This window comes from Pristis pectinata, chromosome 18 (genome assembly GCF_009764475.1).
Source record: "Pristis pectinata isolate sPriPec2 chromosome 18, sPriPec2.1.pri, whole genome shotgun sequence".
Lineage (NCBI taxonomy): Eukaryota > Metazoa > Chordata > Chondrichthyes > Rhinopristiformes > Pristidae > Pristis > Pristis pectinata.
In genome coordinates, this window is record NC_067422.1 from 36,828,733 (window position 1) to 36,852,603 (window position 23,871).

Sequence of the window (23,871 nt, forward strand, 5' to 3'; positions counted from 1 at the left end):
ATTGAAAGTGCAGGAGATACTCAGCAGGTCAGGCACCATTTCTACAGAAACAGCTAATGCTTCAGGTCCAAGGTCCTTTCCTCAGAACTTGTTTTGAACTAGTTAGCTTGCCTTGCAGTGCTGAGGCTCTCCTCGCAGTGCTGAGGCTCCTCAGTGCTGGGGACCCCTCGGTGCTGAGCTCTCCTCAGTGCTGGGGGACCCCTCGGTGCTGAGCTCCCTCAGTGCTGAGCTCCCTCGGCGCTGGGGGACCCCTCGGCGCTGAGCTCCCTCGGCGCTGGGGGACCCCTCGGCGCTGAGCTCCCTCGGCGCTGGGGGACCCCTCGGCGCTGAGCTCCCTCGGCGCTGGGGGACCCCTCGGCGCTGAGCTCCCTCGGCGCTGGGGGACCCCTCGGCGCTGAGCTCCCTCGGCGCTGGGGGACCCCTCGGCGCTGAGCTCCCTCGGCGCTGGGGGACCCCTCGGCGCTGAGCTCCCTCGGCGCTGGGGGACCCCTCGGCGCTGAGCTCCCTCGGCGCTGGGGGACCCCTCGGCGCTGAGCTCCCTCGGCGCTGGGGGACCCCTCGGCGCTGAGCTCCCTCGGCGCTGGGGGACCCCTCGGCGCTGGGGGACCCCTCGGCGCTGGGGGACCCCTCGGCGCTGAGCTCCCTCGGCGCTGGGGGACCCCGCGGCGCTGAGCTCCCTCGGCGCTGGGGGACCCCTCGGCGCTGAGCTCCCTCGGCGCTGGGGGACCCCTCGGCGCTGAGCTCCCTCGGCGCTGGGGGACCCCTCGGCGCTGAGCTCCCTCGGCGCTGGGGGACCCCTCGGCGCTGAGCTCCCTCGGCGCTGAGCTCCCTCGGCGCTGGGGGACCCCTCGGCGCTGAGCTCCCTCGGCGCTGGGGGACCCCTCGGCGCTGGGGGACCCCTCGGCGCTGAGCTCCCTCGGCGCTGGGGGGCCCCTCGGCGCTGAGCTCCCTCGGCGCTGGGGGACCCCTCGGCGCTGAGCTCCCTCGGCGCTGGGGGGCCCCTCGGTGCTGGGACCCCTCGGGCGGCCCCAGAGATGCCGCAGCTGGTCCTCCGGGTCGGGCCTGGGGGCGGTCGTCAGGTTCCCATGGTGACCCCAGCTGACGCCGCTGCTCATTTACTTCAGTGCTGCACCCAGTGAGAACACGGCACCGCGGTGTCAGCTCCTCACTAACCCGTGCCTGTCACCGTCCTGACCGGTCCCGCCACCTTCAGGATACGAAAGAACCCGCCCGGGCGCAGCCGCGCCAGCGCCGCCATCTTCCGATCACTGGGCCGCCAGTATCCCGTCGGCCCCTCGGCGTCGGACCTCCCACGGGTATCCTCCAGTATCCCGTCGGCCCCCGGAGGTGGGCGCCTTCACACCGGAGCGGGAGGATCCGTCGGCGACGGTCGTGGGGGGAATAAGGGGAACCCGGGCTGACAGAGGGACTTCAGTCGGGAACGTAGCCCCCAGGTTGATGTAAGTGGACCGTGGGCTGGTGCCAGGTGTGGGGGGGGGGAGGGCGGTGAGCGGCCGGTACCGTCAGTGGGGCCCACAGCCCGGCCCCCTCACCCAGCCCGGCCCCCTCACCCAGCCCGGCCCCCCTCATGTCCATGAGCCCAGGCTGCGGCCCTTCCCCACCGAGCCCTTGCGTTGGCTGCACCCAGCCTCAGTGCGTCCCTCAGCACGGACTCCTGCTGCCCGGACTGTGCCAGTCTGTACCGTTGCCTTACGGACGTCTGGCTGTGCCGGCAGACCAACGGGTTTCGGGCGGGCCAGAGGGCGTCTGTCACCGAGTTGGTGACCTTCCAGCAGCACAGGGAATAGGGAAGCACGCAAGCTGCTGGAGGAGCTCAGCAGGTCAGGCAGCATCTGTGGAGGGAAATGAACAGCCGACGTTTTGGGTCGAGACCCTTCATTAGCACGGGAAAGGGATTGGGCAGAAGTCAGATGAAGGGTCTCGACTGGAAACATCGACTGTTTGTTTCCCTCCATAGATGCTGCCTGACCTGCTGAGTTCCTCCAGCATTTTGTGTGTGTGTTGCTCCAGATTCCAGCATCTGCAGAATCTCTTGTGTCTCTGAAGTAGGAAAGACTTAGAGGAATTGGAAATGGATAGGAAAGGCCCAGAGGGATATGGGCTAAATGTGGGCAAATGGGAATAGTTTAGATGGGAATCTTGGTCAGCATGGACAGGTCGGGCCATGACTCTATAACTTGATATCTGTGTGCGTGTGTCCCTGGGAACAGCTCACAGATCAGAGAGTCCTCTGTTACGCAGCTGCTGGGGATGAACTGTGCAGAGGAATTCCTCGCCACAGGCGAACGATCGACTCCAGAGTGGGCATGCTCAGTCACTGGGCCCATTCAAAACAGTGGCGGATGTTGGCATATTGAGGGATGTGGGGATGGTGCAGGAACCTGATGTCAGGGGAGGAGATCAGCCATGAACCTGGTGGATGACAGAGCAGACTTGAGGGGCCGAATGGCCAACTCCTGCTTCTAACATAGAAGAAATGCCAGTACTGCCTGGTCGGCTGAAGGAATTTGAATAATTGACAAAACAAAATTAGAAATATGTATATATAAACAAAGAATATAATATAATAAATCTTCAGTGTCAGTACTCGGCTGTCTTCTCTTTCTCACTCTGAACTTGATCTTTGTGGTATAATAGTAATAGTGCAGCAGTAAATAGTATTGAAAGATTGGTTAAAAGATCATAATTGAATGATCTTCATCTGTATGCATGGAATTGGTTGAATGTGCTAAATGGGTTTGATCAAATTGCCATTCTGGAGACGAGGTTGCAAGGTGATCAATGCTAACACTTAATGTCCAAAGGTATATGATGTTTTGGAAAGGTAGTCTGGAAGGTGGGAAGGGGGTGGGTTCGGCTGGCACCGATAATGGTATATGATGTTAGGACAGCAATAAGATCAATTCATAGAATCAATGGGTAGAGTTAAGGAATAACAAGGGCAAAAAACACTCTGTGTAGTTTGTGGTTCCCCCAGTAGTGACTAAACTGATAGACCATCAACCAAGAAGTAGTAGGGACTTGTGATTCGTTAGCTTCTGCATCCAGCACATCATCCTCCCTTATTTCCACCAGCTGCAACAAGATTGCACTACTAGGCACATCTTCTCCTCACCACCCTTCTCCGCCTTCCCTAGGGACCATTTCCCCCGTGACCCTCTAGTCTGCTCAGCCCTCCCCTCCCCCCCCCACCCCACCCCACCCCACCCTGACCCCTGGCACTTGCCCTGCAAAATTTGTTCTCGTATGTCCTCCCTCACCACCATCCAGGGACCTAACAGCCCTTCCAGCTGAGGCAAAGATTTACCTACACCCCCTCCAACTTCGTCCACTGCATTCGGTGCTCCCAATATGGCCTCCTCCACATCAGTGAGACAAAGCGCAGACTAGGCGACCGTTTCGCAGAGCACCTATGCTCTGTCTGCAACGACCACCCCGAGCTCCCACTTGCATGCCATTTCAGTTCCCATTCCCATTCCCGCACTGACCTGTCCATCCTCAATCTTCTCCAATACCAGGGTGAGGTTCACTGGAAACTAGAGGAGCAACACTTCATATTCTGCCTGTGTAGTCTACAACCCCATGGTATGAACATTGAGTTTTCCAGTTTCAGGTAACCCTCACCTCCAGTGTGTTTTCCACTATCCCTCTCTCTCCTTCCGATTCTCCTTCAGTTCCCCCCATCTTTGTCCCCTTTTCCAGTCCACATCACACATTTCCATCCCCCTGCTTCCATCAACCAACTACCCATACATTTTACCCACCAGCTCCACCCCATCTGGTTCTGGTTCTGGTTCCATCTGCCCTTCAGCTCTCCCCTAATGGTTCCCATTATCACCTTTACTTACCAGAGTCCAGCACTGGTAGCCTTTGTGTTGCAGCTAATCTCCCTCCAGCAGTTGTCTCCAACGTCACTCTCCCCATCTATCTAGCTTCATCTGCCTTTTTTTTTGTCTGCGTCCATCTATCATTCAACTACTCCATTTCCTAACTCCACCTTTGCCCCTCCTCTACCTGGCTCGAGCTGCCCATCGTCCTTCACCCCTCCTCGGTCTGCCAATCACCTCTGGCCCCTGTCACACCACTCCCCCTCTTTACACTGGCTGTCTCCCCTTTCACCATTAGTCCTGATGCAGGGTTTCGACCCGAAACATCAACAATTCCTTTACCCCACCACAGATGCTGCTCAACCCGCTAAGTTCCTCCAGCAGATTGTTCATTACTACAGATTCCAGCGTCTGCAGTGTCTCTAATGAAATAATTCTTTGTGGCTTTATTATCTTGTAGACTGGACAAATCAAATTAGTAGAGGTGAAGACACAGAATGCATTTACAGCATTTCCTAAAACAATACCTCATGGGCATGATGACTAGGTATTTTAGGTCTGGTCCTGTGTAACAAAATAGATGCAACTGGTAATTACTTGGTAAAAGATCCTCTGGGGAAGAGTGATCATAAAGAGATAGTTTGAAATTCAGATTAAGAGTGAAGGGTTTGTCTATGACTAGCCTTACACATTTTAAAAAAAAAGACAATTAGATAATGAGAGGCATGTTGGTTAAGGTGGAGAGAACATCGATTAAAAGGTATGACGGTAGATAGGCAATGGTAGGTATTTAAAGAATACTTCATAATTAATCCTGAGAAGTAGAGGGTCCCAGTGAAAGGTGTGGTTGGCTGAAGAAATTAAGGCAAGTATTAGAATGAAGGAATAGTTTTATAATTATGTGAAGAATGATAGGGCTGAGGATTGGGAGTATTTTTGAAACCAACAAAGATGGCTTAAGACAATTAAAGAAGGAGAAGATAAAGTATGATGAACTCGCAAGAAATATGAAAACAGATGCAAGAGCTTTAAGTACAAAAAAGAAAATAGTAAAAACAAGCACTGGTCCCATAGTTGACTTGGGGCAGTTACTGGAGAAATATTAGGTCAGGTTACTAGAACTTGAGAAGAAATACAGTGGAAGGAGAAACATTAACATACTGGCAATTAGTGAGTTGATACCTAAAATTAACAAACTGATCTCAGATAAACTTCACACAGCCAACTTTATGAGCAGGCGTGCAGTTAGAAGTGAGAAACTTTAGTTCAGATGAGAACATTGATGAGATGGATGCGGTTTTAAGTTGTGGTGAGGACAAGGCCGGCACTGCTGTATTAGTTGCTGATATTGAGTCCAATACTGGTATGGAGAGTGCAGATGTTTTTGCCGAGTGTGTAATGTTTCATGACAGTACATAAGGGTACACTGAGTTATAATAAAGTGTCTATTGTGCAAATTTTGAATGAGCTATCTGTATTGATTGAGAAGAAAGTTCTATACAGCAGATCATAATATGTGGACCTGTTGTCCAAAATCTTTTGTTTGTTTGTTGGTCAAAGATGATAGTGTCAATTCAAGACAGAGGGTGTGTAGGTTTAAGAGGAAGGAGATTTCTAACTCAGATGTTAGGAAAAGATTTGCTGAGAAATTCTTAATGATGCTGAAGTTGTTTAGTGAAAACCAAGGGCCATTAATGAGGCAGATTTTAGATTTGCCCCTTGAATGTGGCCTGCCCATTAGGGATCACTATTTTAAGAAGACTTTTACAAATCTTGGTTTGTGACCAATGGTAATGGATATTGGCAAATTTGGCCATGTTTAAATGGGATGAATAAAAGGAGTCTGATTCAGTCAGTGCTGAAATTAGGGAAGCTCTGGATGGATTTCAAAGGAATATGGCCATTGGTCTGGATGATTTAACTTCAACAAGGTCAGAAATGTGGATATTTTAGAGCAATTTTATTCTTTTTGGATGATGTTGTAGATTGCTGAAAAACATCAAAAATAGTAAAGTTCTTAGTCTTGTGAATGACAGTCATGGAGGTACGATCAAATATTTGATGGTAGTTGAGAAATTTTGTTTAAAAATTGCATTGAAAACCAATACTAAGAAATCTGCCAGCTTTTATGTGATCTATAAAGATTAATGTCAAGAAATGTTGACTATAAAAGTTGGGAAGTCATGTTGCAGCTGTACAAAACTTTGATTCTCTGTAACTGTAACACTGTGTTCTTTTTTTCCATTTTGTACGACCTCAATGTACGTATGTATGGAATGATCTGTCTTGATGGCACGCAAACAAAAGGTTTTCACTGTATTTCAGTACAGGTGACAATAATAAACCACTTACCAATTTGGAGCACTGTGTGCTGTTCTCATCACCGCACTATAGGAAGGATGTGGAGGCTTCAGAGAGGCTGCAGAAGAGGTTCACCAGGATGTTGCCTGGACTGGACAGTATTAGCTATAAGGAGAGACTGGGCAAACTTGGAAATTTTTCCTCTGGAGCGTGGGAGGCTGAGGGTGACCTGATCAAAGTTTATAAAGTTATGAGAGGCCTAGATAGGGTAGATTTTCAGAGTCTTTCCCAGGGTGGAAATATCAAACACTAGAGGGCACAGCTTTAGGGAGAGAAGGCAAGGTTTAAAGGAGATTTGTGAGACAGGTTTTATGTTACACAGTGGTAGGTGCCCGGAACGTGCTGCCAGGGGAGATGATAGAAGCAGATACAAGAGCATGATTGAGATGCATTTCAACAGAGACATGTGAACAGGCAGGGAATGGAGGGATATGAATCACATGCAGGCAGATGGGGATTACTTTAACTTGGCATCGTGGTCAGAATCAGGTTTATTATCACTGACATATGTTGTGAAATTTGTTGTTTTGTGGTAGCAGTACAGTGCAAAACATAAAGACATAAACATTACTATAAGTTACAAATATGAATAAATAGTGCAAAAGGGGAATAACGAGGTAGTGTCCATGGGGTCATGGACCGTTCAGAAATCCGATGGTGGAGGGGAGTGCAGACGTGGTGGGCCGAAGGGCCTATTCTGTGTTCTAAATGGAAAATGAATTTACTGAATTAGATTTTAGCTCCTTCAACATATCTGGGCACCTGCATGGACTCTACGATCAGCTGTGTTAGCAATTGTTGGAGAAGCTAGAAAGGTGGTCATTGAATTTGTTAATTAATCTGAAACCTCTTTTTAAAGTATTGATGATTCCTCGTTTTTATTATTCATTGATTTTATGCCAGACTTCACAGAATAATTTATTGAAGTGAGAAAATTATTAGGAATACTGTTGGGAAGTTTTTACATGTGCCTAATTGTACTAACAATTGTAGTTTGTATTCAAGAACGAGACATAGGGGACTCGGTATGCCGGTAAATTCCCACAAAAATAATTAGAAATGTAATGTTTTGTACAGGCCAGTGATGATTTAGTTGTCCTCTTTTGAAATATGTGGGCACCAACTTAGATGAAGCTATTAGATATGAGGGATTGAAATGTTTTGAGATAGCTGAGGTTAGTGTGGAAGGCTCTTATGTTGCTAATATTCATGGTAATTCTTGTGATAGGATTAGTAACAGGTAGGGTAGAGAACTTGACATGTGGGCAGGATGCAGGATAAAGTATTTTAAAAATGATAGTAACTTGAGTAACTGGGTTAGGGGTTATACAATAAGACAATCAAATACACATCCGGTTTACATTGGGGGAATCGGTGGTGGAGAGAGTCAGCAGCTTTAAATTCCTGGTTGTTAACATATCAGATGACCTGTTTATATATGTTTATCTTATAAGCATATAATTTGTTTTTCTTGTGAATGCTGCCTCTATGTGCCTGTGACGGTGCGGCAGGTAACTTTTTCATTGCACCTGTACATACAATTACTTGTGCACGTGACAATCGACTCGACTTTGACTTTAAAATGTGTTTGCATTAGAAAAGCCTGGAATGGACAAGACTGGCCTACGTTGTAAAGGCAGTGAGACCCTGGGCCGCATCTTCGGGCACTGTCTAGCTGTGAAGAATCGAGGATTAATAGACATGAGAGTATTGGAGTGACTTTGTAATAAGCCTTCTAAATTCAGCTGGATAGCATTTAAAGAAGCTGGGTTTTGTTGGAAACAGCAAATCATGGATATCTGATGTCATTTTCTGTAGGAAAAATTTTGGTGCATTAGTGGACAACAGAGGCTCCCTGCAGAAGGCATATATTAAAAAAACCTATCGAATGTGCTCACCTTGAGGTGGTGACTTTTTGACACCAAGAATGTGCATTTTTTGGGCTTCGTGTTAGCGCTTGGGGGAAATGGTTCCCTGACCCACTCATAAGCTTTCTTGGAATCAAGAAATTTAATGTTTTTTTCCTCCCTGGTATCCTGGACTACTGATGTTGGATCCATCACTATTTTAAGTTTATATTTATGTTTTTAAAATATCAGTTGAAGTCATTAAGACTGACCCATGGTGTGAACCCTGTTCCTCTCCCCATGGTGGGTAGCACTCCACATTGGTTTATGTGCTTCACGGTACAATTCTGGTGGGATATCAGCTAGATTTACTTGTAGACGAGAAATATTAAAACTCTTAAAGCATTAAGACAGATAAGAGCACATTGTTTGTGTGTTATATTTAGATGCCAATCAACTAGAGGTTTGCTCAGGAAAAAAGTTAAAACCTGACTTAAACCTTGGGAACTGAATCTTGCTGTAAATGTTTCAATCTCAGACACGTTATTGATCTGTTTGAGAACGAAACACCAAATATTGATCAAGAACAGAGGACACGTGCATTTATACTAAACACATCGTTACTAGACAGTACTGAGTTAGGCTGGCAGGGAATGGCCCAACCTGAATCTGGACATTGTATCTCAACATGCACTCCATCCAAAACTGACAAATGCTGTTGGGATTAGGTAGAACAGCCAGTTCCAGCATTTAGTTTTAATTTCAAAAATATTGATATTTTATGTGCTGCATTTACTTAGTTGTGTAGAGAACTTTTCACAATGTACATAAAGTAATCTCAAGAAAATTATCAAGAATCCTTAAAATAAAAACAGATTAACCAGATAGGTTGTTTTGCACAGTGTGTATTCTAGAAAGCAGTAGGTTGCTTTGGTTCTTTTGGGTTGAAGCCACAGGTGCAAGACAATGAGACTTTCTAATTGCATGTGACCATGGACTAATCTCAAGTAGGATTAAAAAGACCATTATGAAACTCGAAATCTGGTGTACATTCATGTGGACATGATAAGAATCTGTGAGCTTCTCTTTCATTCCTCTCTACTTGCACACGGATAGCTGGCCATCTGAGGGACGAGTTCTAGTATCAAGTCAAACCTTTTAGCAGTTCCAAGGAAAATAACCTACTTGAGCTGAACAACTCATCAAGAAAACAGATTAGGGGAATGGGAACCAGGTATGGGCTGTGGACAAGTTCTTTTTATTGTGACTCAGAAGTGCATATTTCAGAAAATTCAGACCATCCTTAAAGTCCTTGCTAGTGTTTAGAAGTGGGGCTTTGGTTCATAACCAATGGAAAGGTCCAGTTACAAAGCTGGTAGCTTGAAACACTGCCACATCAGGTCCAGCAACTGCTTATATAACATGGTCTGCATTCGAGACACGTGGACAGCATTTGCTTGATTTTCACAGACAGTCTAAGTTCATGTCAGAAACTGAGCTGCATCCGAGCCAGCAGATGAGTTCGAAAGTGTTACCACCGGAACAGTCAGGTACATAATTCATTCACAAAATATTTTCATGTACCTGACTTAATTTTCTACAAAATTTATAAATGTAAAAAAGAAATACTAGATTAAAATTTTGCACAATTACTACATACATTGTTTACACATACAAAGGGATTTACATAGAAATGTAAGAAATTGGCCAGGGCCAGTATCACATGAAGTTTCATGCTGTTTGGGAAAATATGTTATACTGAGCTTTCTTCAGTGTCTCCAGGAAGAACTGCTCATCTTCAAGGAAGTCACGATCCTGCAAAAGGAGGGAAAAAGACAAGTCACTGAAGGGGCACTATTAGGCTAACTACATCTCAGCCTGATCTAGACAGGATGATTTCAGAATGTGTTGATCCTATTAAATTTAAGTTTAAAACAATCTGAATCGTGGTTGTGATGATCCTTGGCCATGTCCCAACAAGGTATCGGACAAGCTCTCAGTGTGCTACTGGACAGGCCATTGAGGCAGCTGCTTCTCTTCCATTCCGAGCAAACTGAACAGGATAAAATAGAGGTTTCTGGTCAGCACTAATTGAAGTAACGTTAGTCAGAATCATGGCAGCAGCACAACAGTACTCCTGATCCTGGGTCACGGAGAGGAAAATTAGCCCAAGTTCCTGCTGCTTGTGGCTATGCAGAGACCTCAGCTGGAAGTGGTGAGGAATATACATCTGCACCTCTTCAGCAAATCACCTCCAGGCATGGGATCGGGTTCTAATGTCTCTTTCTCCACTACCTCCCTTCATCACATCCACATTATTTAGTATCTGGTCTTGGAAAAGGCATAGTTCAGTTTTGGCAAAATCAAAGCCCTGGCTGCAAGCTCTGTTCCTTAGCTATAGGTTCAGTCTCATCGTCAACCATTCCCTCAAACCAAATCAGAGTTGTGTCAGCATCATACGTAACCCCATCACCAAGAGTGCCTACTTCCACTGATGTAACATTGCCCATCTCTGTCCACACCTAAGTCTAACTGCTGCACAAAACTCTATCCAGGCATTTAGCTCCTGATTTGATATTCAGGTGATTACTGGTCAACTTTCATCCTTCTTTCTGTAACTTATTCAAAATTAATTTCCTATCCTGTGTCTCCATCGACTTGTCTATGTAAACCTGCATTGCTTCCCACTATAAAAGATCTTTTGTTTGAAACACTCTTTATGTTTAAATCTCGTGGTTTTGCCTTTTGCTATCTTAAACTACTCTTACTTTGCAAACATTTCTTTCCCTTTTTTAGACTGGCCACTGGCCTATTTACTGTTTTGATACATTTGTACTATGGATGGTTTTATATATAATGGTAAACACCTGATACATTTGGCAAACCAGAAGCAAATTAAGTTTTTTTTCACACAGAGAGTGGTGGATGCCTGGAACAGGCTGCCAGGGGTAGTGGCGGAAGCAGATTGGATAGTGGCTTTTAAGAGGTTTTTAGATAGACACATGAATGTACAGGGAATGGAAGGCTATTTATTTATGCACAGGCAGAAGTGATTTAGTTTCATTCAGCATCATGTCCGGTGCAGACATTGTGGGCCGAAGGGCCTGTTCCTGTGCTGTACTGTTCTCATGATTTAAAAGTTAAGAATTCAATAAGGTAAGCATACTTGACTCCAGTCAACTAATAAACTGATGCTCTTTTTTTAAAAACTTTATTTACAGCACGGTAACAGGTCCTTCCGGCCCAACGAGTCTGTGCCACCCATTTAAACCCATGTTAACCTACCGATACATCTTTGGAATGTGGGGGGAGCACCCGGAGGAAACCCACGCAGACGCGGGGAGAACGTACAAACTCCTTACAGACAGCGGCACTGTATAGCGTCACGCTAACCGCTACGCTACCATGCCACCCATTTTAAATAATTAGGTTTAATCGTCTGGTTACTCAATGAAATGTTCACCTTTATCATTGTCAATTACCACTGCAATTCATTAGCCAGCAAATACCTGCTTGCTGTATTACCAGGATATTTCTCAATTTTCAAACACGCAGGGCTTCACAGGGACCAGGGATCATAGTTTCACATTAAGGGGTTGACCATTCAGGACTTAAATGAGAAGAAATTTCTTCACTCAGAGGATGCTGACTGTTTGGGATTCTCTACATAAGAGGGCTGTGGAGATTCAGTCACTGAATATATTCAAGACAGGTCAATAGATTTTTAGATATTTAGGGAATCAAAGGGATATGGGTTTTAGTGCAGGAGATGTCAGCCATGCTTTTAATGAATGGCAGAGCAAGCAGGAGGGGCCGAGTGTCCTGTTCGTGATTCTGCTTTTCTTCACACACCAACAGACCTCACCTTCTCAGCAGCATGTCTGAAAATAGCAAGTTTGGCCTCCAAGTCTGAAGCCTCAGATCCCACAACTTTCTCAGTAAATTGATCTGATCTGGAATTCCCAGGTGTTCCCCGAAGAGCATTATTGTGCACTGGAGGAAAATCTGAAAGAGAAATGAGCAGTACTGAATGTTTACCTTTGGCTGTCCCAACTTACAATGAAGGATACAGATAGCACTATTCCAAAAATCACTTGAAGCTGCAGAAAATCAAACAAAATGTCAGAACCCCATGTATTCCTTATGTATGGAAGTGACCCGAACTGCTTGATTTCACACCCTTGATTTAGGATTTGTGCTGGTGACAGGCAAGACTCCTGGTCACACTTATGTTCTTGGAACCTTACTGCCAAACGCTCTTTACCAATGACAGAGGGGAAAATAGGTGGTTCACCACAGACCTAAATGAACAAAAACTACAAGTATTGAAAGATTTGGGAACCATAGGTCTGAAATGACCTACTGATTTATAGTGAGGGGTTTAGGAAGATCCACCCCTTCATCATTTTTAACATGGGGAATGTCAACCTGACTCAGTGTAGCACTCTCACTGCTAAAGCTGCAGATTCACCACTGCTCCAGAACTTGAGTGATGTAGAAAGAGCTGCAGTAGTGTCAGATGTTCTGAAAACAGAATGCTGGAAGTACTCCCCATGCAAGGTTTTGATCCGAAACGTCGACAATTCCTTTCCCCCACAGATGCTGCTCGAACTGCTGAGTTCCTCCAGTGGATTGTTTGTTGCTGGAGATACTCAACTGCTCAAGGCAGTATCTTTGGAAGAGAAATGCAGCCTGATTTTATGAAAAGGCAACTTGATATTTTTAATGTGTACTCTTAATCATTGTACAGTTTTGAAATATTAGTGTCTTTTCAAAGCTGATGGACCTACAGTGTATGTGCCACAGCCAACCTCACTCCACACCTTGTACGTTACACTGCATCATCTCCACACACAGTAAGCTTTTAGGTATTACGTAGCCCTCAGTTTGTATTGAGCACTAGGAGCTGAGGAACTAATGAAAAATGCACTGCATGTACCCCTCAGCAGGAGATTGTACTTTCAGTAAAGCACTTACAGGAATGGTTTATCGTGGGTACCATTTGATTTCTGATGGGTGGCACTAGTGTGTTGATGGGGATTTCTGCTGTGAGTTTGTGCGGATGATGTCGCTGTTGGGCTAGACTCAGGCGTTCCTGAAAATCAAATTGAGTTCAGTCAAAAGGGATGTAACTTGATCCATTCACTTCACTTCCCTTATTCATTTCCAATAGCATCAACCACTCCCATGTTGTATTAAGCACATAGGTTAAAACAAAGCTCCCTCTTTACACAGCAACTATCTTTTAAAGAGCTTTGAGATAGCTAGAAGAAATAAAAGGTGGTATATAAATGCTGTTTGTCATTCTCTTCACTGTCACGGGAAGCATTCCTTGTAAGTGCAGTGTAAAGTTCCTTTTATTTACCCTAGTGAGCAGTCCTGGTCTTCAGAGAAGTAACATCTGCTCTTGATAAAGCAATGCACTATGTTTAGACTTCCGGAAGGCATTTGGTAAGATGGCAAACACTCACAGTTCCTTCACGGTACTAAGTGAAAACAGTCCACATCTCCCCTCCAGCCTGCCCATAAGGAGACGCCTGTTATTTCCCTCGTGCACAGTACAAGGAGGTGGGTCACCATGCCAAGCCTGTCTTCCAACCTCCACCACCCCGCTAAGCTGGGTGCTAGATTCAATATATCCTCTGTCTAAACCATCCTCACCTGCCCCCCACAGTAAGAGGTGTAGCTGTTCCTTGCTTTTCCTCAGCTACAATAAATTCCACCCTCTCCACTCTCATACCTGATGTATCTGCTGCTCCTGCTGCTGAAGTCTCTCCAGGTTTCGTTGGATAGCTTGCAGTCGTGCCTGGTGCTCAGACTCCACCCGTTTGGCTTCCATGAAAGCTTGTTCCCCTTCCTCATATTTCTGAGAGGCAAGCTGCAGAGGAACAAATTAAAGACAGCCACTTAACATTTTTAATTCACTCAGGGAATGCATCCACCTGGTAATTGTTCCAGGAAATGGCCGAGACTCTTTGGACAACTGGTTCACATGCAGCCCCTGAAATCACACCAATTGGAGCCCATGGTGAAAGGCCCAAGTCTGGTGTGTGCATGCAGGCCTGAGGTCAGGTGACTGAGCATTCATAGCAAGTGGAACGATAATGGTCATAAGTTATCAAAGACTCCAGATCAAACCCACAGAGTTCTGGGTGTGACGTGGGTGTTATTGTTAGGGTTAGTGATTATTGCCCACCTCTGATTGCCCTTGAGATTTGCCTTCTTGAAGTATTGCAGCCTTTGTTTTCCAATTAGGTGTCTTCAAGTCATGTAATGTGAGCCTAATGCCGTGACAACAATCTCTCCCTCAATGTTAGCAAAACAAAAGAGCTGGTCATTGAAGGGGGGCAGAGCACATGTTCCTGTTTACATCAATGGTGCTGAGGTCGAGATGGTTGAGAGCTTCAAGTTCTCGGAGTGAAATCACCAATAGCCTGTCCTGGTCCAACCACGTAGACGCCACGGCCAAGAAAGCTCACCAGCGCCTCTACTTACTCAGAAGGCTAAAGAAATTTGGAATGTCCCCTTTGACCCTCACCAATTTTTATAGATGCACCACAGAAAGCATCCTATCTGGATGCATCATGGCTTGGTACGGCAACTGCTCTGCCCGTGAACGCAAGAAACTGCAGAGAGTTGTGGACACAGCTCAGCACATCATGGAAACCAGCCTCCCCTCCACAAGCTCTTGTTTACACTTCTCACTGCCTTGGTAAAGCAGCCAACATAATCAAAGACCCCACCTGCCCCAGACATTCTCTCTTCTTCCCCCTCCCATCGGACAGAAGATACAAAAGCCTGAAAGCACGTACCGCCAGACTCAAAGACAGCTTCTATCCCGCTGATATAAGACTGTTGAACGAATAAGATGGACTTTTGACCTCACAATCTACCTTATTATGGCCTTGCATCTTATTGTCTACCTGCACTGCACTTTCTCTGTAACTAACACTTTATTCTGCATTCTGTTATTGTTTTTACCTTGTACTACCTCAATGCACTGTGTAATGAATTGATCTGTATGGACGGTATGCAAGACAAGTTTTTCAGTGGACCTCAGTACGAGTGCCAATAATAAACCAATTTACCAATTTAAAATTAATTTAACTTGGAGGACTTGGGAGTGGTGATATTCAGAAGCATCTGATACCATGGCCCATTGAGACCATACACAGTCAAATGCTGCCTTGGTGTAAAAGGCAGTCTCAGTGGCCTCTGAAATTAAGCTCTTTAGTACATGTTTGGATCCAGGTTGTGTTCAGGTCTAGATTAGAGTGGTCCTGGCAAAAAATGAATTGAACATTGGTAAGTAGGTTATTGGTGAGCAAGTCTGCTTGAGAGTTCTGTCAAGGATACCTTCCAGTCATTGTTAGCTGACAGTAATGGTAGGGTTCACACGGACCTCAGAAGGCCCAATGGATTCTCCACTTGGGACTTCTGCCTGAACATTTTGGAAATGCTTCATTCTTGACTCTTTGTTTTCTGTGCTTGTTGAAGATGGGGATGTTCATGAAGCTGCCTCCTCCCATTAGATGTTGACAATTTACTTCTTGGCTGTAAAAATTCCAGTGCATGGCATCATTTATCATGAGAGAATGCAGAGATCAACAAGTTTTGTGCTGGGGTCTGAATTCACACCTTAGGTGGAATTTTTCGTGCTTTGTTATAGCTCTAGCAGATCCTGCGTATGGGGTGTTGCTGCTCACCAAAGGCATGCCTGGGTATTCTCCAGACTTGCACCTGACTCATTAAAGGCACCATATAAATGCAAGTTTTGTAATGGCAGGACTGTCAGGGTCTCAGTGGCAACTAAATTTAAGTTCCCAGGCGCTGATGCTTCACAGCACTTCATGGATGCCCAATTTTATGACATCTTTCTGAATTTATCCCATACAACATGTTGTCATTGCCACACAGTGCAATGGAGGAGGTCCACAATGATCTGACAGGACTTCCTCCCACAAGGGCTGTACAGTGGTCACTCCTAACACTGTCATGGACCGATGCAACCCTGGCAGGTAGGTTAGTAAGGATGAAGAGCCTGACATCACCTGTCACAGGCCCAATGTGGCAGCTACATCATTCAGGACTATCCTGCTCAATCAGTGTGGTGGTGTTGAGCCTGAGTGATGGACAATAAAGTTCTCCAGAGTACACCTCACAGTGCCTCTCACGTCGCTCACCGCAGTGTAAAGAGCACTACAATATGTAACAATGGAAAATTGAACCATATTGTGACAAATACAAGTGTTAACATAGCCATTAATAAACAACATAAACCACTCTAAATATTTTACAATTTCCCAAAACGTGCACCTGTGGCTAGGTACCACCTCATTCACTGCAGATATTTAATGTGCCATCAAAAAACAGAATTAATTTAAAAAAAACCTAAGTCTAACTTGGATAAGGACCAAGGGAAACTGGAAATGGGGAGGGCTGGTGGTAGAGGGGAACAGTGACCTGGTAACTGGTATTCGTTACAGTGAGGATGTATCCAAAGCAGGGTCTCCAAGCAAATGGCTGACTTACACAGTCAAATGTTAAAGGCACCGACACTAAGGATTTGGTGAAAAAAGTTCTGTCTAGCCTGGGTTTAGAGGTTCAGGTCTTGCCACCATACCACCAGTACTCAGAATACATGCCTGATAGAGCTGTTCTTTGGTGGTCAATTTTCATTTACATTATTCCACAAACCCTTGATTAAATGGGTGAATATGGTTGCTGACTTCCTGACTACTGTTTCCCTTGTCAACTGGGGACAAGTTATTTGATACAGTTGATTCTACGTAGCTGAATTTGTATACACCCACTAGCATGACATTAATAAGATTTGCCTGTGTTGAAGTGTCGGGAAATTGGACCCAGGCATCATTCACCCCAACAAAGGTTTCATTTGCCTGTCATATTTGCTGCTCATGATGACATCATCAACATAGAACATTACAGCACGGTACAGGCCCTTCAGCCCACGATGTTGTGCCAATATTTTATCCTGCTCTAAGATCTATCTAACCCTTCCCTCCCACATAGCCCTCCATTCCTTTATCATTCATGTGTCTATCTAAGAGTCTCTTAAATGTCCCTAATGTATCTGCCCCCACAACCTCTGCCAGCAGTCTGTAGTTTGGTTTAGTTATTTAATGACAGAATTTGGAAATAAAAGGTCATGACTTTGTAATTAACTCACGATAAAACGAGGAGTGTGTCACACTGAAAATAATGAGTATTTGGTTTAAAGTGTTCCTCCCTTGGGCATGGTTCTTTTGTTCCACAATCTTTCCATGAAATTTTTATTAGATAATATAATATTGGTGCTCGCAGGCCTCCGTAAAGATTAAGGCTCCTGTGAACTGATAAGTGTAGTTCACAGATCCCTCCATCTGTAGACCTGGAAGCCACCGCTGATTCTCGGGCTTGGGGGTCACCCATGATCACAAGGCACAATCAGGTCTGCTCCATAGTCAGAGACCATTTGCTCTTAGCTCACCCATTTTCCATTATTTTCTGTGCCCCCACAACCACATCCCCCACCCCCTCCCCAATTTCCCACTCAATTCTCCCTCAGCCTTACGGCAGAGATCTCTTTAAGAGGCTGACTGAACAGCAGCTGCCCATATAGCAAGCAGCTTCCAACTGCAAAACACACAGGTTGGTATGCAATGCTCTGGAAAGAGAGATAATTATTTTTTAAAGCAAGGGTGTCCCAATTTCAAGATTTATCTGCGACTTCCAATGTGGCATCAACACTACATGCAGCATCCATTTAGTGCTCCAAAAATGCCTAAAGTCCAAGTTCTAGGCAAAGGTGTCAAATCTAAAGATGCCCTGTTAACTGTTTTTCTTTTCTACCCTATGATGTCATGGAATGAAGATTACTTCAGTGCCAGTGTAGAAGAATAAATGGTGTCTTTTGACTACACTGGGGCTGACAGGATACTTGACATTGTATTAGAGAACTATGCTTGCAGCCAACAGTAAATCTTGGCTTGGAGCCAGCAGGTCTGCAGAAGACTGCTGAAACCAGACTTTGAAATAAAACAGGGTGCAAGGTCAGCCTTGAGTGCACTGATAAGGGGAACTGATTGGTGTTGTTTTTGTCTTATCTTGATCTATGTGATACATTGATTAAGTTCTTAAGTGTGTCACAACCGTAACTGAACTAGTCACGGGATATAGCTGTTGTTTTAACATATAAAATAAGCTTGTAACCTCTGTACATTAGAGTCTGGGTGACAGTGGAGATCGCTGCCCACTCTCCATGGTACCATGTAAAATAAAGCCTTGGAAGAAACTTGGGAGTTATCGTCTCCTATTGTAGATTAAATTAGAATTTCCACGACAGCCAGACTGATAATTTTGAAGATTGTCTCTTTAAAATGGTATTAAAGATACCTCTCCTCCTCCTATCTCTCAAGAAATAAATTGAAATTTAATTCATAAACTAAATTGTCAAACTTTATTTTTAGGTAGAAATTTGAATCAGGTATTTTTGTGAAGAATTTAATAAGACCGGGATTTCCACACCTTGCTCATGTTGTCGACCTCTTCAGCCCTCTGCTTGATGCGAATCGCCATCGCGTTAACCTTCTCCTTTTCCAGCTGCAGTTCATGGCGCTCTTGATTCAGGACCTCTCGTTCCTGAGCCAGCTGTTCCTCCTTTGATTTCACTTCCATGGCTTTTACCTTCAATTCTGCTTGTTCCTACAGTCCAATCAACAGCTGGTGACTTTTGACTATATTTTAAAACATCCAGTGATGGTGACTTTTGATTATATTTTAAAACAACTGTGAAGCTGCTACCTAAAATAACACAATCCTAACAAAACAGGAAGATTTTTGAATTTTATGTTATTACATTGCTAGTAAAATCTGATTTAAAAATGGTTTCATCCAATCATATCTCTGGAATATTTTATCATTTGCATGCAGTAATGAACCAAACCTACAAATGGGCAAACCAACACATTCAGTGAGAAATGTGAATGCCATTTCTTGCTATGCTTCTTTGCGTTCATTAATTTTAGCAGATGGAGCAGCTTAATTCAAATATTAACATGAGAAATATGACAAATTGTGACAGGAAAGTATGGTGAGTGTTGGAAATCTGAAATAAAAATGGAAATATTGGAAATTGGAAATATTCACCAGCTCAGGCAGTATCTGGTGAAGAGAAAAACAAAGATAATGTTTCAGGTCAATGACCCATCATCAGAGCTGTGATCGGTTAAAGAGATTTTAAGATGCAGAGAAAGTCGGGAAGGTGGGAGAGGAATTAACAATACGGAAGGTCTGTTATAAAACAGAAGGAGAGATTAATTGACAAAAGGGATGATGACACAAGGCAAAGTGGGTGGTGATGGGACAAATAAAGAAATGATAGAGGAGGTACGAATGGGAATAGCTGTTCACTTTCTCATATTGTTAAACTCAAAGTTGAATACAGCACGCCTGGCCAAAAGGTGCTGCTCCTGAGTTTCCACTGAGTTTCAATGGAAGAGCACGGAAGGTCGAAAAGGAAGCGAGGTGGAAGATTAAAGTGGTAGCTGTGAATTACTGAACAGAGGTATTTCACAAAATGGTCACCCAAGCTGTACTTGGTTTGCCCAACGTAGAAGAGGCTGCATTGTGAGTAGTGAAAACAACTGTTTCACCTGGACAGAGCTGGATGGTGCAGGAGGTGGAGGCAGAAGGGCAGGTTCTGCATCTCCAGGTGATCGTACAGAAAGGTGCCATGATACAGGGTAGTTGTAACTGGATGGAATGGTGAAAGGGGCAGGGAGGGGCAGGTGTATTTGGTGGCACCTTCCCATGTAACCATGGAGATGTAAAGTCTGATTTCACTAATTCTTGTATGTCATTACCATTCAGTATTTTGTAATATTATTTGGTTTGTGTATATTTTAATCCATTAATGAATGAGTATCTGTAGCCTATCTCTCTCATTCTATGTAGTCTGAGCTAACAGCAAAAACTAGATAAAGTTGGCACAGATTCATTATCTAATTTTCAGCAATTTAAGAACAATGGGAACTCTGCAAATAAGTCATTAGAAATAATTAAAAGAACATAAAATTATGTTTTCAATGTTACCAAATTCTATGAGTTGAGTATCTAGTTGTCTAATTATCTTGCTTTTTCCAGTATTGGTGAAGGAGGGAAGCAGCTGGTCTTGGTCTCAATCTTGGAATCAATAAACTTGTAGTGACCCTTCAACAAATGCTCAGGCCTAAGTGAGACCAATCCCTGAAATAATACACATTTAAGTTCAAGACATCCACTCCTTCAATAATACATAAAGTCCTGGATAAGTCAAAGTCAAGCCAGTCTTGAAGCCAGCAGCAGTGCTGGGATACCTTAGGTACCACAACATCTCTCTGCCTTGTGCCTTGACCAATCCGGTGCAGTGTTTGTTCACTGGATGTGGACATCTCTGACAAGGCTGGCAATTATAGTCCATCTCTAATTGCCCTGAACTGAGGAGATAGTTAACAGTCAACCAACTTGATGATTCTCAAGCCATATAGTGTAGATGGTGTAGGGCCAGAAAATTTCCTTCCCCAAAGAACATTGGTGAACCAGATACAGATTTACGACCCTCCAGTGGTTTCATGGTTACAATTATTGAACCAGCTTTATTTAGTTACTTGAATTTACCTTTCCAGCTATCATGATGGGATTTGCACTCATGTCCCTGGATCAATGAGCCAGAACTGTGGCTGTTGGTTCGTGACTTTACCATTACATTACCATACCCCAGTACAGTACTTAGATTGCTTATACGATTCTCCAGGCACTGTGATCTGGAGACAGTCATCTCCTCTGCAAGCTTGGATGGCCAAAGGTTCACAAGGAAACCAAATGCCTTTGACAGGTCCTGCTGGTTGTCTGCATACATTTCTCACCCAAGCTAATCATTCTGAACAGGCTGTATTGGTTTACATGGTACCAGCGAAGCCTAAGCTATCCGTACTAATACATATCTGGGTCCAAATGTCCAGTCTCTGTAATAATACACGTATTGATAAATAACCTGCAGAAACACATACCTACACACAAACATTCCTGCATCCTCGGACTGAACAAAGAGTTTATCACTTTACTCGAGAGATGTGCTCACTTACTTTTGCCAGGCTGAAGATTGCTCCTTCTTGCTGTGCATTGAGCTGTAGGGAACGGTTGGTATCTCGCTCTATCCGCCCACTGTTAAGTTTCTGTTGTGTGTGAAACTCTGCCCATTCACCGGCCAGCCTTCGGCGTTCCTCAGCACAGCGCTGCATCACCGACTGCTGCTCCTCCAGCAAGGCACTCTGACAAATTGAAACATGCAATGTAACACGGAAACTAACATAGAATAAGCTCCTTTCCCCATCCACTGCCTCACAATCACAGCTGTAGACAGTCCACTGAGAAATATCTAGTGAGCTGCAGGGAGGTCTCTGTGCTTCTCTACTGAAATCATCCTAAACCAGCCCAACCTTTCAGCCACAGGTTAGATGACTTTATAACAAATGGAAATAAAAAAAAATCTGCAGATGCTGAAAATCTGAAATAAAAGCAGAAAGTGTTGGAAACACTCAGCAGGGCAGGTACTTGACAGTAGAGAAACAAAGGATTGCAGATGCTGGAATCTAGATGAAAAACACGATGATGCTGGAGGAACTCAGCAGGCCAGGCAGCATCCGTGGAGAAAAGCAGGCGGTCAACGTTTTGGGTCAGGAACCTTCTTCAGGACCTTCAGAGGAGGAGGACATTCAGACCATCACGTCTATGTGCTCTCAAAGCAATCCCATTCTCCCATTGATTTTGTGGACTCCTGCAGGATTCCTACCTGTACTTGGAAATCAGCTGCTGGTGGTGGGCAGAAAATGGTCATTACAATGGGAGAAAATTTCCAGCAGCTTAAAGACACCCTCAATGACAAAAAGAATGTAAAAGTTCTCTGGTCCAATTAAGGAGCAATATTTACAACTACAGAACTGCCACACTATTGTGTTGCAATAGATCAGTCCTTCCACATTGAGTTGCTGACATCACTATGCTTCTAGTAACATTTTTGTATCAAAAAGTTCTCACCGTAAAAATTATGGATGCAATGTTTCATCTTACTAGAAATTCAGAGTGCTTCCCCAAGAGTTGTTTTCACATGAGATTAGACAACGTGAAGTTTGATGGTGAATAAGCTGAAAGGAAAACCTGGGCAGAGTGGAAAATGGACACCAAATTCACAATGATCTGATTTGCTCCAAGTCCACGCAGGTGGAATTTCATCCCTACAATATGCATCAGGGTGGACGACCTAGAGGGGAGGAGATCAGGGATGGATGACTGATGATGGGGTCAGCAGGGGAGAAGGCTGCAATGTACCCTTGCTTTCTATACATAGCAGCCCCTCCACAAGAACCGCTGAGCAGTATTCAGGAAGGGAATGGCACCCAATCATTCCACCCAAATACAAATTTTGAGTCGTACAGTTCAGCTCTTAGGTGAGCAAGTTCACAAAGCCATCAGACCTCAGCAGAAAGCTACAAATGTTTTCTGCTCTCAGCAGCTTGTCTCCTACCTTTGCCCTCTCCAGCTCCTCCCTCTCAATGCTGAAGTGTTGGTTCATGAGTCTACGCTCCTCCTCCAGGGATCGCTGCACCGATTCCACTTTGGTTTGCTCCGCTGTTGCCCTCCAACGTTCCTGCACAGAAACACAGAACAGATCCACGTATTTACCCTGGTCCCAAGCAGCTGAGTGACATTTTTACAATGAGTAGTCACAAGCAACGTACTCTGAGTACTATGCTACTCGCCTTAAAGACCTATTAAAATGTTTAAAAATGTACCCATGACTTAAGGGAGTTTGATTCAAGAATTAAAAATAAAGCAAGGGAGGGTAATTTTGGCATTGGATGAAATTATAAAACAAGTGATATTGGTATTGGTTTATTATTGTCACTTGTATCGAGGTACAGTGAAAAACTTGTCTTGCATACCGTTCATACAGATCAATTCATTACACAGTGCATTGAGGTAGTACAGGGTAAAAACAATAACAGAATACAGAGTAAAGTGTCACAGCTACAGGGAAGTGCATTGCAGGTAGATAATAAGGTGCAAGGTCATAACAACGTAGATTGTGAAGTCATGAGTCCATCTCATCGTATAAGGGAACCGTTCAATAGTCTTATCACTGTGGGATAGAAGCTGCCCTTGAGCCTGGTGGTATGTGCTCTCAGGCTCCTGTATCTTCTGCCTGATGGGAGAGGAGAGAAGAGAGAATGACCTGGGTGGGTGGGGTCTTTGATTGTGCTGGCTGCTTCACCAAGGCAGCGAGAGGTATAGACAGAATCCATGGAGGGGAGGCTGGTTTCCGTGATGCACTGGCCTGTGTCCACAACTCTCTGCAGTTTCTTGCGGTCCCGGGCAGAGCAGTTGCCATACCAAGCCGTGATGCATCCAAATAGGATGATTTCTATGGTGCATCGATAAAAGTTGGTGAGAGTCAAAGGGGACAAGCCAAATTTCTTTAGCCTCCTGAGGAAGTAGAGGGGCTGGTGAGCATTCTTGGCCATGGCATCTACGTGGTTGGACCAGGACAGGCTATCGGTGATGTTCACTCTAAGGAACTTGAGCTCGAACCACTCATTAAACACCACAATTCTGGGAGTGTTTGACACGTTTTACATGCAAGCCAGGAAAGCCATTTTACACTAATGTCCAGAACCAAAACTCACACAGATTGAGTAAAGAACTTATGAGCAGCTGCAGCATGTGGGACTAATGCAGTCACTTGTAAGCAAAAGGAAAACAATAATACAGAGAGGTTG

At 44.7% G+C, this 23,871-nt stretch overlaps 2 protein-coding genes and 1 long non-coding RNA gene across 8 annotated transcripts in view; 1 reads left to right on the forward strand and 2 right to left on the reverse strand.

Moving 5' to 3' along the window:
- The window catches only part of mrpl38 (mitochondrial ribosomal protein L38), an 18,581-nt gene extending 17,234 nt beyond the window's left edge, over nucleotides 1-1,347 (reverse strand). The window contains exon 1 of the mRNA XM_052032760.1: nucleotides 1,174-1,347. Coding sequence (XP_051888720.1) covers nucleotides 1,174-1,258 — 85 coding nt within the window. The 5' untranslated portion in view covers nucleotides 1,259-1,347. The remainder of the gene's footprint in view (nucleotides 1-1,173) is intronic.
- LOC127579810 (uncharacterized) overlaps nucleotides 1,277-23,871 on the forward strand; it is a 27,366-nt gene continuing 4,771 nt past the window's right edge. The window contains exon 1 of the long non-coding RNA XR_007957729.1: nucleotides 1,277-1,460. This is a non-coding gene — a long non-coding RNA (uncharacterized LOC127579810). The remainder of the gene's footprint in view (nucleotides 1,461-23,871) is intronic.
- LOC127579804 (fas-binding factor 1) overlaps nucleotides 7,813-23,871 on the reverse strand; it is an 83,855-nt gene continuing 67,796 nt past the window's right edge. For 4 of the 6 annotated variants that reach the window (XM_052032748.1, XM_052032752.1, XM_052032751.1 and 1 more), the window contains 7 exons: nucleotides 22,620-22,742; nucleotides 21,181-21,366; nucleotides 18,584-18,760; nucleotides 13,797-13,934; nucleotides 13,034-13,151; nucleotides 11,922-12,061; nucleotides 7,813-9,871 (listed from right to left, as the gene is read on the reverse strand). In XM_052032748.1, the coding sequence (XP_051888708.1) occupies nucleotides 9,788-9,871; nucleotides 11,922-12,061; nucleotides 13,034-13,151; nucleotides 13,797-13,934; nucleotides 18,584-18,760; nucleotides 21,181-21,366; nucleotides 22,620-22,742 (966 nt within the window). In that variant the 3' untranslated portion in view covers nucleotides 7,813-9,787. Of the gene's footprint in view, nucleotides 9,872-11,921; nucleotides 12,062-13,033; nucleotides 13,152-13,796; nucleotides 13,935-15,412; nucleotides 15,611-18,583; nucleotides 18,761-21,180; nucleotides 21,367-22,619; nucleotides 22,743-23,871 lie in introns of those variants that run through there. The other 2 variants (XM_052032753.1, XR_007957728.1) reach the window with 2 other exon arrangements.